This window comes from Poecilia formosa, unplaced genomic scaffold (assembly GCF_000485575.1).
Source record: "Poecilia formosa unplaced genomic scaffold, Poecilia_formosa-5.1.2 Scaffold82, whole genome shotgun sequence".
Lineage (NCBI taxonomy): Eukaryota > Metazoa > Chordata > Actinopteri > Cyprinodontiformes > Poeciliidae > Poecilia > Poecilia formosa.
The window spans coordinates 634,286-650,865 of NW_006800021.1; the positions used below are offsets into that span (position 1 = coordinate 634,286).

Consider the following 16,580-nt stretch of genomic DNA (forward strand, 5'->3'; position numbering starts at 1 on the left):
AAACATTCGCCAGAAAAAAAAAAAAAAAAAAGCATTGAACACACAACAGCAGGGAAGGTGTGAGTGAAGGTTTATTGGTTAGATAAAAGCAAATTAAGTCTATACATAAAGAAAAAAAAGTCATGAAAGTTTCTTTTAATAAAAATACAGAATGCTAAAAGCACAAGAAGCATGTTTAAATCTTTTTTTTTTTAGGTGCACTTTTGCAAAGTTCCACATTCATAACATTCAGAGACCAGAACTCGATCTCGTCACCTAAGAGCACGAGAATGATGATACAATCTTCTTGGTGAAGTGGATTGTGCTCTTAGACAAAAGGTTAGAAAAATACATTCAGAACATTTGTTGCTCTCAACTCGAGTGAGGATGGTATCAATTTGGAAATAATTTTTGTTTTTCCAACCTTCATCTAAATATAACTGACTCAGTTCTGAAAAACCTCAACATGTAACATGAATACGCGGTAAGCCACTTGTAGTCAGAACGAGACTCCTGGCACACAACTTGGTTGACTAAAGTTGTTTGGGTTTTTTCCCCCCCAAGGAGTCAAATTATTATTATTATGTTTTGCATCATTAGAAGGGATATAAATACTGGATGCAACTCATCTAGTCACATAAGGCAGCTTCTGCTTAGTTGACATGTTATCTCAAATGGGATCCTCAAGATATTAAACAGGTGTGGATGGTGGTGTTGGGTCACACCGCCCTCTAGTGCTCAAAACAAAAAACAACAAAAACCCCCATCCTGTTAAATCAGCTTTAAATCTGATCTCCGGCTAGGAAAAACCAAATTAAACCTGACTTATGGTTGGTTAGTGCCATTATGCACTGAAGGACATGCTTCTGACATGGAAAAACAAACAAACAAACAGGAAATGGCACTGTTTAAGGCTGCCTTTAATGGGATGCAGAATGTCAAAACATTTTAGAGCCATCTGGTAGACATGAAAAAAATGCTAATTTTTACTACAGATCAACATAAAAATATGGAAGATCTCCGTTTTTTTTCTCTCCTTTCGTCTCCTCGTACATTTCATGTACGAGCTAAAGTGAGTCTAAACCGACAGAACGGATCCATCACTTCAGAAAATTAAGGCGATTCCTGAACTGAGGAACAACACAGGAAATGGCAGTTTTAAACACCATTAATAAAAACATTTATTATTTTTTGTGCTACTGACCAACGTACAAAAAAATATTTAAAATATTGACAATTTTTTACTCGTTTCAGTATTTTCCACAACATTGTTCGGTGACAGAATCCTGACGGCTGGTTTGTTTTTTTTTAGTGACCGGCTGAACTTTTTTTTTTTTGAAAGGGGGGAGAAGTGTGGCATGTGTTCACAATATTCCCAAAAAAAATTACATTGAAAGAAAAAGTGGACTCCGGCTATGATCAGAGGTGTTTTCACAGTTGCCACGAACACGTTTTCATGAATTTCGACATAGTTCCACATCCGTACAGTACGTCAACAAACATTTCAGATGCTCCATTTTTTCTTTTTTTTTTTTTTTACAGTCTAATGTTGATGAGAATTCCTGTTTTACATTAGTAGTACCATACATCCATTGATACAAATCTTCCAGACACTTGTGCATATTTCAGTCAGGTTTGGTGGTTTCTGAGCTCTGGGTGTTGTGACCTGGGTGTAGCTGGGGTGGAGGGCGGGTGTCCGTGTGTGTCCGTGTGTGTCCGTGTGTGTGTGTGTGTGTGTGTGTGTTGTGTAGTGGTAGAAGTGAGGAAGAGAGAGGGGGGCAGTTTAGAATAGTGGCTCACTCAGGTGCTTGAAGCGGAGGCGTTGGATGTAGCTGACATTGGCAGGGCTGTACCGGCTGGGGCTAAAGTCTGGCGAGGCAGCGTGGCGGATTGGACTGAAGCGACCGGTGGGAGACATCAGGCCGCTGCCAGGAGAACCGGGGGTCTGCTGCTGCTGCTGCATCCTGAGTCGGGGTTTCACGACAGGGCTTGGCCAGCTAAGCAACACACACAACATGAGTTAGGCTGTCCTGTATCGCCTGTTCAAAAGTACCGTATTTTCCGCACTATAAGGTGCACATAAAAACCTTCAATTTCCTCAAAAGCCGACAGTGCGCCTTATAATCCGGTGCACCTTATATATGGACCAATATTGAGCCACAACAGGTCTAGCAACTACGGTAAGCAGCCGCCGACCTCATTTTCGCCTGTAGAAGAAGAAGCGCGCGGTGCATGCTGGGATAGTTGTCAGAACGCTGGTTTGTAATCTATCAATAAAATTTGACTGACCTATCTACCTACCGACCTGATAATCAGGTCGTCTGCAGGTCATTTAGCAGCACGTTCTCCACGAACATGCTGTGCGCGAACGGAGAAGGGTGACCATTGTCCAGCCACGCCCCGGCCCAGTAGCGGAAGGCTCTCCTCGCCAACCGGAGTCGGACTGTTTTGTTGACATTCCCTCCATCTAGTGGATGCATAACGTAACTCTAGCCTCTACTGTAGCGTCTATTCTATGCGCCTTATAGTGCGGAAAAAACGGTAAGTAATGTGGCATGCATCTAAAACAGTCTCCTACAGTTTCAAAAATCACAAAGTACTGTTCAGTTCAACGCCTGAACATTAAACGGGTTTCGGCCAAGCTCCTGTTGGTAGAAAAACGATTAATTGTGCACTTTATAAATCTGGCTTTATGTATATAAAAAAACAAAGCAAGAAGAGAGCCACAGCTTAAAAAAAAATAATAAAAATTTCCTGAACGCTATCCTTATTAATCGGTTCCATCCTTCAACAGGAACTGGTATTTTAGTAATTAATCGTTCTATTGATTATTTTGACGATTAATCGACGAACCAGACAAAAAAAAAAGAGAGAATATGCTCCAGATTTCCAATTATCAACTTAAGCCTCTTTTGTATATTAAAAATACATAAAATCATGCAAATAAAAAAAATTCAACTGAGAAATTTTATTGCCTACAAAGCAATAGTAGTGTCCCTTTGGTGAACACTTGATCATTTATAGCGTACTCTACATCTGAAGATAAAAAAAAATAAAAAAAATCTATCAATACGTGAATTAATTTATCAATACAGTGTGGAGCCGATCTGTTGATTATGTTTTTGCTTAAAATCATAAATGCACAGCAAAATATGCTTAATAGAAAATTTGCATTTATTTATTCATTTGTTTACAGAATTTAAACCAGGTGAATCTAAAAATGCCACTAAACATTCTGGGTAGAACATATTTATAAACAAAAGTTTATCTAAAATGCTAGATGTTTATATATATTTTAGTTTTAGCTTAATTACTACTCAGAGTATGTTGTTCTTTCAGCAAATGGCCTTTTTTTTTAAGTCTGTATACTCCAGTTAACGATTAATCAATTACTAAATTAGTCAATTATTTCACCAATCGATTAATCACGATTAATCCTTTCAGTGCATCATTTTTTTTCCCTTCTACTTCCCAACATCCTGGTCTATAAAATGAAATACCAATAAAACATGTTGAACTTTATGCTTGCTGAACAACAACTTGTGAAAAAAATTCACGGGGAGTGAATAGTTTCACAAGACACTGAAGACGACATAGTCCTGCAGATATTCAGTCAGTGGCTTTGGGTGTTGGAACGAGTCCAACTGGTGTGACTGGAAATATTCACAGATTAAGATTGTGAAAACATTACACTTCACTAGAGGTTAGGATAATATTATATACTATAATCTGAAGTCATCAGATACTGAAAGCTTAAAAAAAAAAAAAAAAAAAAAAAGACTGCTGACCCACTAACCTCTGCATGTCGGATGGAGAGTATGACTTCATTGTGCTCTTCCATTTATGCACACTGGGATACTTCTGTGGATCGATATCAGCGTCCCGCAACGCTGACATGACCTCGCTGTCCAGCTTGGTGGGCGAGTCCCTGTTAAAGCACGCAGGATTCATCAGCTGCATTATTATCAAAACACTCAGTCCTCACCTGTCATGACCCACTGTGGAAGGAAAGCTGGAGCAGAAGCTGGAATTTCACAGAACCAAATAAAAAAAAACAACCCAAAAGTAAATAAATAAAACTACTAATAAAATTAATTATGAAGTCTCTGTTAAATATTAATCATCATAATGGAAGCGATCGCGCTCATTTTAATTTATCATGCAATTCATTGATTTACTGGGACTGACATATTTGTGGATCATTTTCAACTTGATGGTTTCGGCCAACGTGGTGAAAAGTTTGGACAACCCTGCTTTAGAGTTTTACTCGAACAACAACCTACAGTTTGAAATGACTAACTTCCTCCTGACGTCGCTAAAGATGCAAAAACAGCAAAAGAAAGCGACGCGACTCACCCCTCGATAAAAAGTCCTCTCCTAAAGTGCGGCGGGGTCCTGGGTAGGAACTCATGGGAGTTATCTAGAGACTTATACGAGGACCCCGAGGAGCTGGAGCTGCTCAGGTCCCGGCCTCCGTGGTCCCACGACTTGGATCTCGCGCAGAAGTTGCGCACCCCAGACGCTGACCCTCTAGTCCTCCCCAGCGACTCCAGACTCTCCTCGGCGGTTAAGTATTCGTCTGAGCTCCCGCTGCTGCTGCTCTCCGCCCGGTCCCTGCCATCCTGCCGGAGCGACAGGCGGTTCAGGCCTGAGCTGAGGTCCGTGGCCGAGAAGGAGCTGCATGAGTTGCGGCCGTCCTTGTGCCGGTTCCTGCTGCCGCTCCGCCGCTCGCGGTAGCCGGCGGGGCTGTCCGCGGGCTCATGGAGCGACATGCGCTCGAACTCCGCCATCAGGTTGGAGATGGGCGACAGCATGCAGGAGGAGGACGGAGAGCCACGCGGGGATGCCTTTTCTCCATTGTGAGTTCTATCCCTGGACGAGGAAGAGGAGGAGCACGCTCCAGTTTTGCAGACGACGCCGGGCGACAGGAGGCCATCGTCGCAGCAGCACAGCAGGTCCCGCTCGGCGGCGTTCTCGATCAGGTCGGCGCCGCGGTGGCGCAGCGCGATGTGGAACTCCCGGCCGCCCACGGAGCCCTTCAAGGTGTCTTTGGACGCGGCGGAGGAGGTGATGCTGGAAAGCGCCGCGTTTTGACGGTTCTTTATCTCCTCCAGGCTGATGTCGTCGCCCTCGTCCAGGAAGGCACCGACTGAAATGGAGTTGCAGAATTTTTTGGGCTTGCCTAGGACCACAACGAATAATCGAGATGGATTTATTTAGAAAGCAGCCAATTACAAAAGAAACATGCAAATCCATGGTTTCCTGTGGCGATTTCTAGGAATGGGCCGTATGGACTTAAAAGTTTTATCACGATATTTTCTGGCGCTGTTGTGATAACAATAAAAGGTACTGCAAGAACTATTTACTACTTCTTTTTTAGGTAAATGTATGGCTGACAGGCAAAAACAAATACTGTTATTGAAAAACATTTCCATTTGTAAAATGCTTCTTTAGGACAACAGTAACAAAAAATGTGATTTCAATCACTAAACTGCACATTTAATCACACTTTAAAATACATTGATATTCATTGAACAAACAGTGAAGAAGTTCTTCAAACATCATTAATTAAAATTGACAACGATAAATTCATCATGACAAGTACAATAAATCACAATTCTTAAAATATTATAGAGGTGGGCATTTATCATATTATTTAATGCTTATTGTGATGACTTTATCGTGATAACATCATTACAATAAGTAGTTTTAAAACAACACGATTATTCGTGTAAATACAAGAGGTGCACCGATCACCGATCTCTAAAAAGCCTGATCTGCTGATTCAGGTTTTGGCCAGTACAGATTTTTATTTGTCTGAAAAGTTGCAAAATATGGGACAAAAATCACTTAAATTGACAACAGTGGGGCGACCAGCACCACTCACACACACGTGAAGACGTGACTTGGTGGGCTGATTTTCAGATCTTTGCCGAGGTACATATTACTGGTGGATGAGTTCGGTTTGTGTAAATATCGGTCTGCCGCGATCTCCCAAAATGAAGGAAATCGATGCCGATTCATCGGTGCACCTCTAGTTCATTTATTTTCTGTTCCACTAACTAAGGCTTTGCAGCTTCTCAGAATAAACGGATGGCACCTGGTGAGGGAGTTTTGAACCTGTTGCTGGTCTCGTTTGGCCCCGCCCCTTCATGAGCCCTGTGATTAAAATCCTTCTTGCTCAGATACTCCTCCAGCTTACGGAGCCCCTCGGTGGAGGACAGATCCACAAAACAGTCCAGGAAGCCCCAATACTCAGCCCAGGGGTGCCCCAGCTCATGAGCCAGGTCTCTGAATTCAAAGAATTTGCCGATTAGTTACTCAGTGGTCAGACAGCAGAAACCTTCTACTCACTATTGTCAGGACTGCGAGGCTTAGGACGTACCTGCCTACTCTCTCAGCCCCTCTGTCCGGGTCGGACTTAAGAATGTGGTGGAAGAACTCAGCCCGTTCTCTCGGTGGCGTCTTCCAGGACCGACGAAAATCATCCGCCTGCATGATATGACAATACGTTGCCGTCAACAACTGGTGACAGTGGTTTATTTTGGGAATAGAGCATCCGAGCTACAGAGTAGTGGACTTGCTTTAGAGGGGCTAAGTGGGCCGGCGAAGGCTGTGACTGTCATCCAAGGATCCGTGGGGCTCCTTGTGTGTCGCTGGATCAGAGAGAGGCTCTCCGAGGACTCTGGCGACCAGGAAGCACCGATGATGGGCTGAGAGGTGTTGTCGGTCGCCCTCAGTAAGGGAATATAGCAGCGGTCTGCGAGGCAACGCAACAGAAACTTTACACAGGTTTTTGTGGCCATGCGTCTAAGTTGGATAACATTTTCACTCCAGACAAACAGCTCAAGCTCTGACCGAGTGCCGCCACGTTATGGATGACCACAAGAACGTGAGTTGGTGTATTTAGCTGGTGGCCATTTAGGAAATGCAATGTCCAAGTTCTGAAATCATGACAGTACCGGTCTAAAGCAGCATCTGTCATTTTGAAAACCCAGAATAATTAAAAAAAAAAAAAAAAACTCCAGAGGATTCTTATTTTAAAGGGGCGGTATTATGCATTTTCCAGGCACATCAAGTAAAAATATTTATAGGAAAACAGATCAATGATTTCTCTATAAAAATGTCAAAAGTCATAGTCATCCAAGAAATGTAAAATATGATGAAATGTTTAAGGTTTTGGGAAGATTTTACCAATAAAACCTTGAGTGAAAATAATTGCAGAATGTCTAATTTACACTTTCACAAGAGAGACTATAGCTAGGTTTTTTTGTAAATATTGAGAGCATGATTGATTATTAATTATTAATATCAAGATCAGAGTTAGCATCACATTATGTCTTCTAGAAAGAGCGTCTGGGTTACCCATCTTTGCTGTTTAACTGGATTTGATTTATCTGAAATTGGTCTCCAGCATCACATGTTGGTTGCTGTTAGCATAAATAACAGCACTATCTGTGTTTATTACCCGTACCTTAACTATGAGATAACCAAGACTGGAAACATTCCCTAATAAACAGTGACCTGTGTGGGTCTCCTCACTGATACCAAAACTAGCAAACTTTTAGCCTTCCATCAGTTCCATCTTCCACACCAAACAGCGAGCGTTAGCTCGACCTTTTGGGGCTCATGTACAGATTGCGTCTTTAGCTTCCGACCAGCCAATCATCAATCAGCTGATCCCCATGAGCTTTGAACACATATATATTTAGTCCTTAACATAACTTAAAAAGTACAAATCAAATTCAAAACTCCCTGATGTAACATTGCTCATTAGCTCGCTCCTTCCAGGTACATGCGACTCCATGTAAGGCAGAAGGAAGAACAAACAGAGGTCATCCTTACCCTCCAAGTAGTCACTTATTCTCTGTTTCACCTCTGCGGTTTTATTTTTCCTGCTACAAATAAGCTGTGGAAGGAAAGGAAAACAAATGAGCGACGCCAAGTCTGCACAAGCCACTGTTGTCAGAACAATTTGCCCATCTATAATTAGCCCATTATTTAGTCAGTGACTGCCAACATATTTTAAAAAGGTCACACCCTCTGCAGCTACTCACACACTTATAAAAATAAGAATGCTTTTTCTCTAGCTAGCTGACGGCTCCAAATGTGTGCTTTCACATGTTAATGAAGCCTTTCTCTGTGACAACTCGGTAAATATTGACTAGGAGTTTGTCAATATGAGGAAGTGTTTAGAACTCCTTACGTCAGAGGGCTTCTGGCCGTCCCGGTTCTTGCAGTTCTTATCGATGTCGGGGTGCGAGCAGAGGACGTTGACCACATCCGGACATCCGAACTTACAGGCAAAGTGGAGCGGCGTTTCAAAGCTCTGAAGCAAAAACAAAAACTCTCCTTATGCATCTCGAAACGATGTACAAGCCAGCGGGGTCGAGGTTATGGAGCTAAAACTGACAGCCTTATCTGGAGTGTTGAGGTAAAGATCTACAATGTAGCGGATTCGTTTCTGCAGCATGACCTCCTGGTCGTCTGGGTACATGAGGTGCATGAACTCGGGGTTTTCCAGGGTGTCCAGTAGCAGCTGAGCGATCCCCGCCTGGTTTTCCTTGGCCGCCACGTGCATCACGTTGTACCGGCAGCCCTCCTGAAGGTAGAAAAAATATAACATGTAGAAATATCACTCAGAAATCAACTTGGCCAGCTGAAGTTACAAATTTTGTCACCGTCCGCTTATTTTTAAAGAACGAAGGCTCAAAACTGGCACTATTATTAATATTATGCTAAAATACCTCATGCTGAGACACCATGTGGTGAATTTATGAAATCAAGAGACAAAGGCAACAATTCATCAGATTAATCAATTATTGAGATAGTTGTTAATTTATATATTACGGTAGTTTTGGGTATACGGACTTTAAAAAGCCATTTGCGGAAAAAAAAATGTAGAAAAAACAAAACAAAACATGCACAGTAGTAATTAAGCCAAAACTATACAAAAATATACCCTATGCATTTTGCATTAAAGATAAAAACACCTTTGTCTATAAATATGTTTTAGGCAAAACGCCTCAATTGAGTTTATTTTTAAGAGACGAGACCGATATTAATATCTTAATCAGTATTGAAACAATATCTAGATTGGGCACATTGTGACCTTTGCCCAGTCTATTGAGTCCAAATTTATGATTTGTGCTTTGAGCAATGTCATGATTCATTATTTATGTTGCATTATATTTAGAATTATTAATTGCACCCTTTGAAAGATGTTGGGTTACAGTAAATTTTTACATCTTTGACCAATGTAACCCATTGTTTTTGTCAGTTTCTTTATCATTTGTTTTGCATTGGCTGTTTTACTCCTAATTATACTGACTGAACAAACTGAAGTTGTGTTGTTTTTATATGTCAAACACCAACAGTTTGTGACACTGTTAGTGTATTTAAGTGCTCTACACTGGTGCACAGTAATCAAATATATTTTTCATTCAGTACATTTATAATTGTGCTTTTTTTTATTTTTTTTTATTAAAGAAACATTTCAAGTCAATTCAACAGTGTTTTTCTGTATCGGATCATATCAGCCGATACTAAATCTCAGACATCAGTATCTGAAGTGAAATAGTGGATCATACATCCCTGTTGGTTTCAGCTTCATTAGGGTCAGATTTACTGAAGGCATCTTATTTTAGGGAAGAAAATGTGTATTTTCTTATTCTCCAACAAGAAATAATGTTCTTCTTGACGCTAGCTGAAAGCAAGTCTCTCCTGCAGGCTGGCGCCGACAATGGAAAAGATGTTTATGCATCAACACACGTCACGGTTCCAGGCCGGACTGGGTTCCTCTATTAATAGAAGAGACGTTCCAGAGTTTGTGGAACTCTGGCTTCAAAATTACAACCAAAGAGTCATCAGGTTTAGTAGCAATGGATACCCTTTCACTCTGGAAGTCGGGCGTTTAATTCAGATTTATTCTAATGTGGATTCATCCCCTTCGCCTGTCTTGCAAAAAAAAAAACAAAAAAAAGCTTTATACTCTTGGATCTTTTTTCACATTACAACCGCAAACGCCTGGATTTCTTTGAGTTCATAGGTGTGAAGTAAAAGGACAGGGATAGTTTCTAATTTTTAGTAAGAACATCCATCTGTATTTAGCCTCTCTCCCACAGCCCCACCCAATGAGTAGCTACTTTATAGAACCTCCTTTAGCTGAAATTACAGCTGCATGTCATTTATGGGACGTCCTCATTAACTTCAAACAACTACAGCCTGAAAGTTTTGCTCATATATTTTTTTTTTTTGCAAAATAGGTCAAGATTTTAACTTTGACTGGGTCTCAAACAGATGAACATGTTTTGATCTAAACCTCTGCAGCTGTTTTTTTTTTGGGACATACAACAATTTGTTTTTGCTATTATTTTGCATCTTGAATTAAAAATAAAAAAATAAATGGGTTGCTTTGTAACTCTGGACCTATGTTTAAGGTTGTTCTGCTGAAAGGGAAACATAAACCAAGGTTTCAAGTGTTTTGGAGGCTCCATCTGGTTTTCTCTTTTTCCAGCATTGCCCTGTATTTAGGTCAAGCCTATCCATCAGCTTTGACCAGTTTCCCCATCAACATAAACCTGCCACAATTATATTTCACAATGTGGATAGTGTGTTAAAAAAACCTATTGGGTGTGAAAAATCTTAAGGTGTTGATAAAAACAACTCGAATACGTTTAAGTAAAACAGAAAAAAAAAACAGAGACGAGATTGGCCTTTGAATGTTCAGCAGATATTATTGCAAACTTTGATTTCTCAGCTAAATCCAACACCTCTTCTGACTAATGGCCCCTCCTGCACAAGGGGGAAAGCTTGTTCCAACAGAAAGCTGACACATTTGGTCTTGCATGTTTTTGCCTTGGTTTAGGAGGCTGGCTAAAAGCTTTTGTTACCAATGCAAGTGTGACCTTTTCAAACACGGTTGGATTCTTCCTCTTTTATCTAATGCTCTTCACAGACAATAGGGGAATTTCTGGAGTCATGTTTGCCTAAATTAAACTGAATTCAGTCATGCTGTATGCATAATACTGACACCAGAATTGATCAAAGTTCAGATCTGGGCAAAGAACATAAGGAAACCTCAGCAGCAAACTGGCTGCAAGTGTCTGAGAGGTTGGCAGCAACTCAATGGTTCTGCCATTGGAGTTGACTTTGAAAGCAATGACCATGAATGCACCACAGACCCTGTCACACCATTATGTTAGAGCGATCGGCTAAACGTTCTGCAGACTGATGCTGAATTTAAAAAATTACCAAAAAAACACAAACAAATATAGACAAAAATCTAAATCTGATAAAATGGAGGCTGAAATATCTGACCACAAATCCCAACAGCGTTGTTTTTAGCATCTACTAAAGAATTAGGGAAACTTCCAAACGTGATCCAGATGTACTTTTTTCCCCTCCAAACGAGACACACATCCGACTTTTCCACCGCAGGCTAAGTGGCCCACTTCCCATCTTTTTGTCCCCTCAAACATCTATTTTGATTAGTGATAGTTTGATAGTTTTCGAAGCATCGTGCCGCGTTCTGACTTTTGTGTCACTGATTGTGAGACATGCATCAAAATTCTTCCATCGGAAAAGTCTAAATACCGTAAATCCGGACAAAAACAAAGGCTGGAGATTATGATTATGAAAATATGAAAGTGTGGAGCGCATCACATCACAATCCCATCACTGTTAACTCTGACTATCCAAACAGACTTCTCCACAGAAGTTGCAGTCAATGCTCCACAAAAGGCCATCACTATTAGTTGAGCTTTCTTATTATTATGATGATCCAACAATATTATGTGCTTCTATTGCTGATCAACTCTAAACTCCATCCATAAATGGCTCAATCCAGTACTACTTCCATAAACGGTGCGCTGCTGTGCGCTTGTAATTTAGCATCAAGTCCTGCTGTGTGAACATAGCCAAACGCCAAGGAACATCAAAATATTAACTTCCTGCTCTCACCTGGACAACAGTGGGATTATCCCCCGAGCCGATCAGGTAGCGCGGGTTGTTCCAGACGAGCTCGCTGAAGGCTTGCTCGTCCCCCTTCTCCACGGCTTTCCGGAGCTTGGCTGTCAGGTCCTGACTCCTCGGGCTTTTAAAACTGTTGGCCTTTTCCCTGTTGATGGTGTCCACCTCCACGTGTTCTGTCATGCCAAAAAGAATAAAAATTAAACATAAAATAGCGCTCAAAGATCAGGCAAAAAAAAAAAAAATTGTGATTTTATTCCAGTCTACCAAATAATGCGACGGGTCTGATCGCCACACATACAATCCCACCTTTCCCGACGACTAGTCCGGGTTTGATGGGCGAGATGCAGGGTGTGGACTTGCTGGGAGATGGGCAGTAGTCACAGAGTCCCTTGGAGAACCTCTCTGCGTCTTCCCGGCTGGTAAAGGCTTTGAAGCGTGCGCCCTTCATGGTCTTTACCGCTTGAAGTGCGTCTTTCTTATCCGTGTAAACATGTGCTCCCTCTGCGGTACACACACAAAGTTACTCAACCCTGTTGGGTGAGAACTACATTGCTGAGTGCTTCTAGGCCCACCTGTTTCCATCATGTTTTCTTAATGTCATCATTACAATATTTACCAAAACTGTCGCCAGATTTTCTAATTCTGTAACTTTCATCTTCCTGATTTATAAAGCCGAAAGATACATTTCCTAAATTTCTGCTGATCTGTCACATAAAATCCCAATGAAATAAAATGAAACTGAAGTTTGCGAATGCAACATGACAAAATGCATCCACTCCAAAGTCCCTGGTGCGTAGTTGACATCAAAAGTCACGAAGGGTGACAGGAAGAACAGGAGCCAAATGTCCCGATCGGCCTCACACTTTCTGTTCTGTTGCTTCCTGAAAGCTTCTCTGCTCTCCCCGCGCCCCCCCAATCATCTGTAATGTGAGCCTGTTCAGGCAATTTTGGACTAAAATGCTCCACAAGAAGCTGCTAATGTAAAAGTACAACGTGATGAGTTAATATAAAGTAAAATGATTTAGTTAAAGCAAAAACAGAGAGAAGAAAAAAAATCTACCCACGTAATGCTCAAAATGGACAAAAAGTTGCACAAGTTGGGGAGAAAAATAACAAAAAACAGAGGAGTTGACAACAGTGACTGGTAAACAGTCAGGATAAACTTTAGAAGGACTTTAGCCTCAGTTAAAAATAGATGGATTCAAACTGCTATTTGCACACCAAGAAGAATCCATCAGTAAACAATGTGTTGTTTCTCATCAAAGAGAAACAGTTAAGAACATTTACATGAACCCCAGCGGAGCAGGTTCTCCATCTTACCGGTTCGTGCCAACACGTCCTCCCACAGCGGACAGACTCCATAATAAAACGTCGGAGACGCTTGTGCTGGCTTTGAAGGGGTTTCTGCTTTGAACTGAGAGCTGCTACAGTCGGCCGAGCTGTTAAAATCAGACTTTCCTGAGATCTCCTCTTCATCGGGAGGGTTTAGACCCACACCATATCCAAAGTCTAAATCTTCACCATTTCTCTGAGAGGTGCTGCTGCTGCTGGCTGCAACGGACTCGAGTGAAACTGCTGAGGTGGCACCTGCCGCAGGTTTGGAGAAACTGGCGGCGCTGTCTGTGACCTGGGATGAACAGCTGCTGTCTGTTTCAGCAGCAACAGCTCCCTCTTGTCCGGCCAGAACTCGGGCTAGCTTCCTCTCGTAGGTGGCTCGGGTCGTTGATGTGATGGGGCCACACTTCAGGTCTGCTCTGACGAACTCCTCAGACAGCTCGGCGGCGCTCAGCCCCTTCAGCCTGGTCAGAACCGCCTCCATTCTTCAGCTCCCTGGAACACAACACACACTCTAACCAATTATGATCACTACGATTCATAATTTTAATAAACACTGTGTAAAGAAGTGAATTAAGAGATGCACCAATCAGGCTTTTCCCAGCTGTCATAGATTTCCAGTTTTTTCCTCCCAAAATATATTCAGAAGCATTATCTGATTTTTATTAAGCTCAAAAAGTGCATCAAAGTTGGTTTGATGAGCTGGTATACTGACAAAATGTTGCAGTTCTTGGTTATAATTCAATAAATACAACTGAGTTCAGTCTATTTATATATAGTGCCAGTTCACAACAAATCTCAAGGCACTTTACAAAATAAAATAATTTCCATCCAAACGTATGTATGTTCCAGTTGATCCTTGTTATCACACAGAACAGTATGCGCAATTAATTATTCAAAGTAGATTAAAACGTTTCTACATAAGGAAATCCAGCAGATTCCATCGAGTCATTTGACTTTTTTTTATATATATCTGACTTGATAATCACAGATTGCATCAATAATGCAAAATCAGCCAATTCCACATTCTTGTCGACTGATTGGAGAATCTCTACACATAAAGAAATATAAAACCTTAGTAGCACAGTGAGAAAAAAAATATGGCACCGTCTTATTATACAAAAACAAATACAAAAATATAGAATTGAAAATTTTTGTATAAATTAAATTATAAGGCTATAAATAACTTAATTTATTTATCTTTGAAGGTGCACAACATCTAGGAAATTAACTAAAACGTGACATAGGGATTGATATCTGTAACTTATTTTATCCTAACCTTTTCGAATGTTGCCCAAGTTTAAATGCGAATTTCATCATTTTTCTAACATTAAGGAGCTTTTTAAAAGATAAAATATGCTGGCCAACGACAAAAAGGTGTTTCCTTTTCATTGTGTAGGATGCATTTAATATTTATAATAGCTTTCTATCATTCAAATTAATTTCAATGCAAGGTTATTAATAGAGTACTTAAAAAAAACACTCGTAAAACGTGTACTAATAGCAGAAGTTTCACTCCGAACATAATTTTAGAAGGACAGACGACACTAAAGTTAGGCTAGCCTCAGCTGGCTAGTTGCTAACCAAGAAGGCTCGAGCTTAAGAAGCCGGGGAGTGAGAGCGTATGAAAGCTAACACACGGCTCACATCAAACTGCTTTGCTTTGTTATGGCGGAAATAATTAATGCTGAATAAAAGGACGAATGCAACTGCACAGCGAGCTGAACACGGGGAGTCAATATTGGACTGTTCTTTCGCATGCTGTCACGCCCAAGTATGTCATTCGAGACGGGTTTTTCGGGCTGTACCGTGACAAATCTGATACGTGGTAATGATGCTGATAAACATCCACGTGTAAGCGATGGCATCCATCTGCAATAATGTCACTGTACTCACCGAGGAACATCTCGCTACAAAGGTTCACAGGTATGTAGTACCGTTTAGTTTTGCAGATAAACTTAGACACAAAGCTCAAGACGGTCTGGAATAGTCTCATTGTTTACAACATGTCATGCGCATGCTCACTTTAAAGGGAGGGCGCGCGATGCATTCGTGGTCCGTAGGAAAATCCTAACCCTACGCCTTGAAAGCGATAACCACCGAGCCACAAAACACTTAGAAAACAACAACGTTTCAGTGTTAAATACAAAACACCAGAGACGGGTTTCAACATCAGATGGGTCTCGCTGATTAACTTCTACAGCATTGTACTAGTTTTATAAGCATCCTAACCTTTTGTAAACAAATACAAAAAAAATCATATGCATGCACCAGCTACGCACAGCATTCTAAAAAGCTGACAGGTAAAGGAAATAACACTGATGGTCTCATCCTTATGGTACATACCAGTGGGTGGAACCAATTTGACAGCAAGTACAATTTTGTGTCTAATTGCAGGGTCGTTATCCTGCTTAAATGAGCCTGAGGCGATGATCAAGCCTTCAAATTCCCAAGGTCTAAATCAAGTCGAGCATCTGTGAGATATGACAAAAAAAAAAAGTCCGATCCAGGGAGACTCCACCTTGCAACTTACAGAACTTACAGGATCTGCAGCTAACACCACAGCTCCTCTCAGATACTGAGTGACCCTATGCCTGTGTGTCAAGACTGATTTGGCAACAAACACACAGATGGTCAAGTTATTATGCCTGATCGGTGTATGTACATATTTTCCGTGCGGCGTGAACGCAGCACCTTGCACTAAAACGCAAGACGTGAACACTTGATAAACTTGATATCACGTTTCTCTTGCCAGCATGAGATATAACAGCTTATGACGAAACGTTTGAACATGCAGAAACGTAAACATAGATACAAAATATATAGCCGATATGTATGCGAGTCAACATATGCTTAACACGTTTAAGGCATAACTAATTGCTCTACAAGGGTATGCCTGTGGAACAGTGTGTGAGATGTGGACTCGGAAAAAACTTTACAGTGACACCAGCTTAATGATTTGACGTAAGGAACAGTTTGTTCAGTGTCATTAGCCGTTTAGCATGACAAGCTAGTGGTTACACACTACAAACACTCGAAACTAACCAGGATATTAATCAGTGACTTTACTACAGATATAGTTCTAAAAATATTTGCAACTAAAACATAATTCTTTGCTGGCTAGAAATAAATATTTTAAGTGAAGCACGCCAACCTCCTCCTCCTCTCTCCCCGGCTGCTAATGCTAGGTGTCTTCTCACCGCGACGCTTTCAAAATGCTGAGCGTCAGGACCCGCTTTCGTCCAACATACTGCCTGAACAAAATTAAGCCTTTGACGTTGAATTGTAAGGGA

General features: G+C 41.1%; 1 protein-coding gene across 4 annotated transcripts; it reads right to left on the reverse strand.

Moving 5' to 3' along the window:
* Positions 1-53: 53 nt before the first annotated feature.
* ankle2 (ankyrin repeat and LEM domain containing 2) lies at positions 54-16,544 on the reverse strand. 4 transcript variants are annotated; one of them, XM_007556958.2, is made up of 13 exons: positions 16,442-16,544; positions 13,273-13,782; positions 12,259-12,453; positions 11,941-12,125; positions 8,393-8,581; positions 8,186-8,308; positions 7,825-7,888; positions 6,564-6,739; positions 6,365-6,471; positions 6,080-6,270; positions 4,336-5,161; positions 3,776-3,907; positions 54-1,976 (listed from the first exon to the last, which is right to left on the reverse strand). In XM_007556958.2, exons 2-13 carry the CDS (start codon positions 13,769-13,771, stop codon positions 1,763-1,765), a joined length of 2,901 nt encoding a protein of 966 aa, XP_007557020.1. In that variant the 5' UTR covers positions 13,772-13,782; positions 16,442-16,544; the 3' UTR covers positions 54-1,762. The 4 variants fall into 4 exon arrangements, with proteins under 4 accessions (XP_007557020.1, XP_007557021.1, XP_007557022.1 ...); XM_007556959.2 differs by lacking the exon at positions 16,442-16,544 and adding an exon at positions 15,634-15,864; XM_007556960.2 differs by lacking the exon at positions 16,442-16,544 and adding an exon at positions 15,184-15,303 and having other exon boundaries at positions 4,336-5,128.
* Positions 16,545-16,580: the final 36 nt, after the last annotated feature.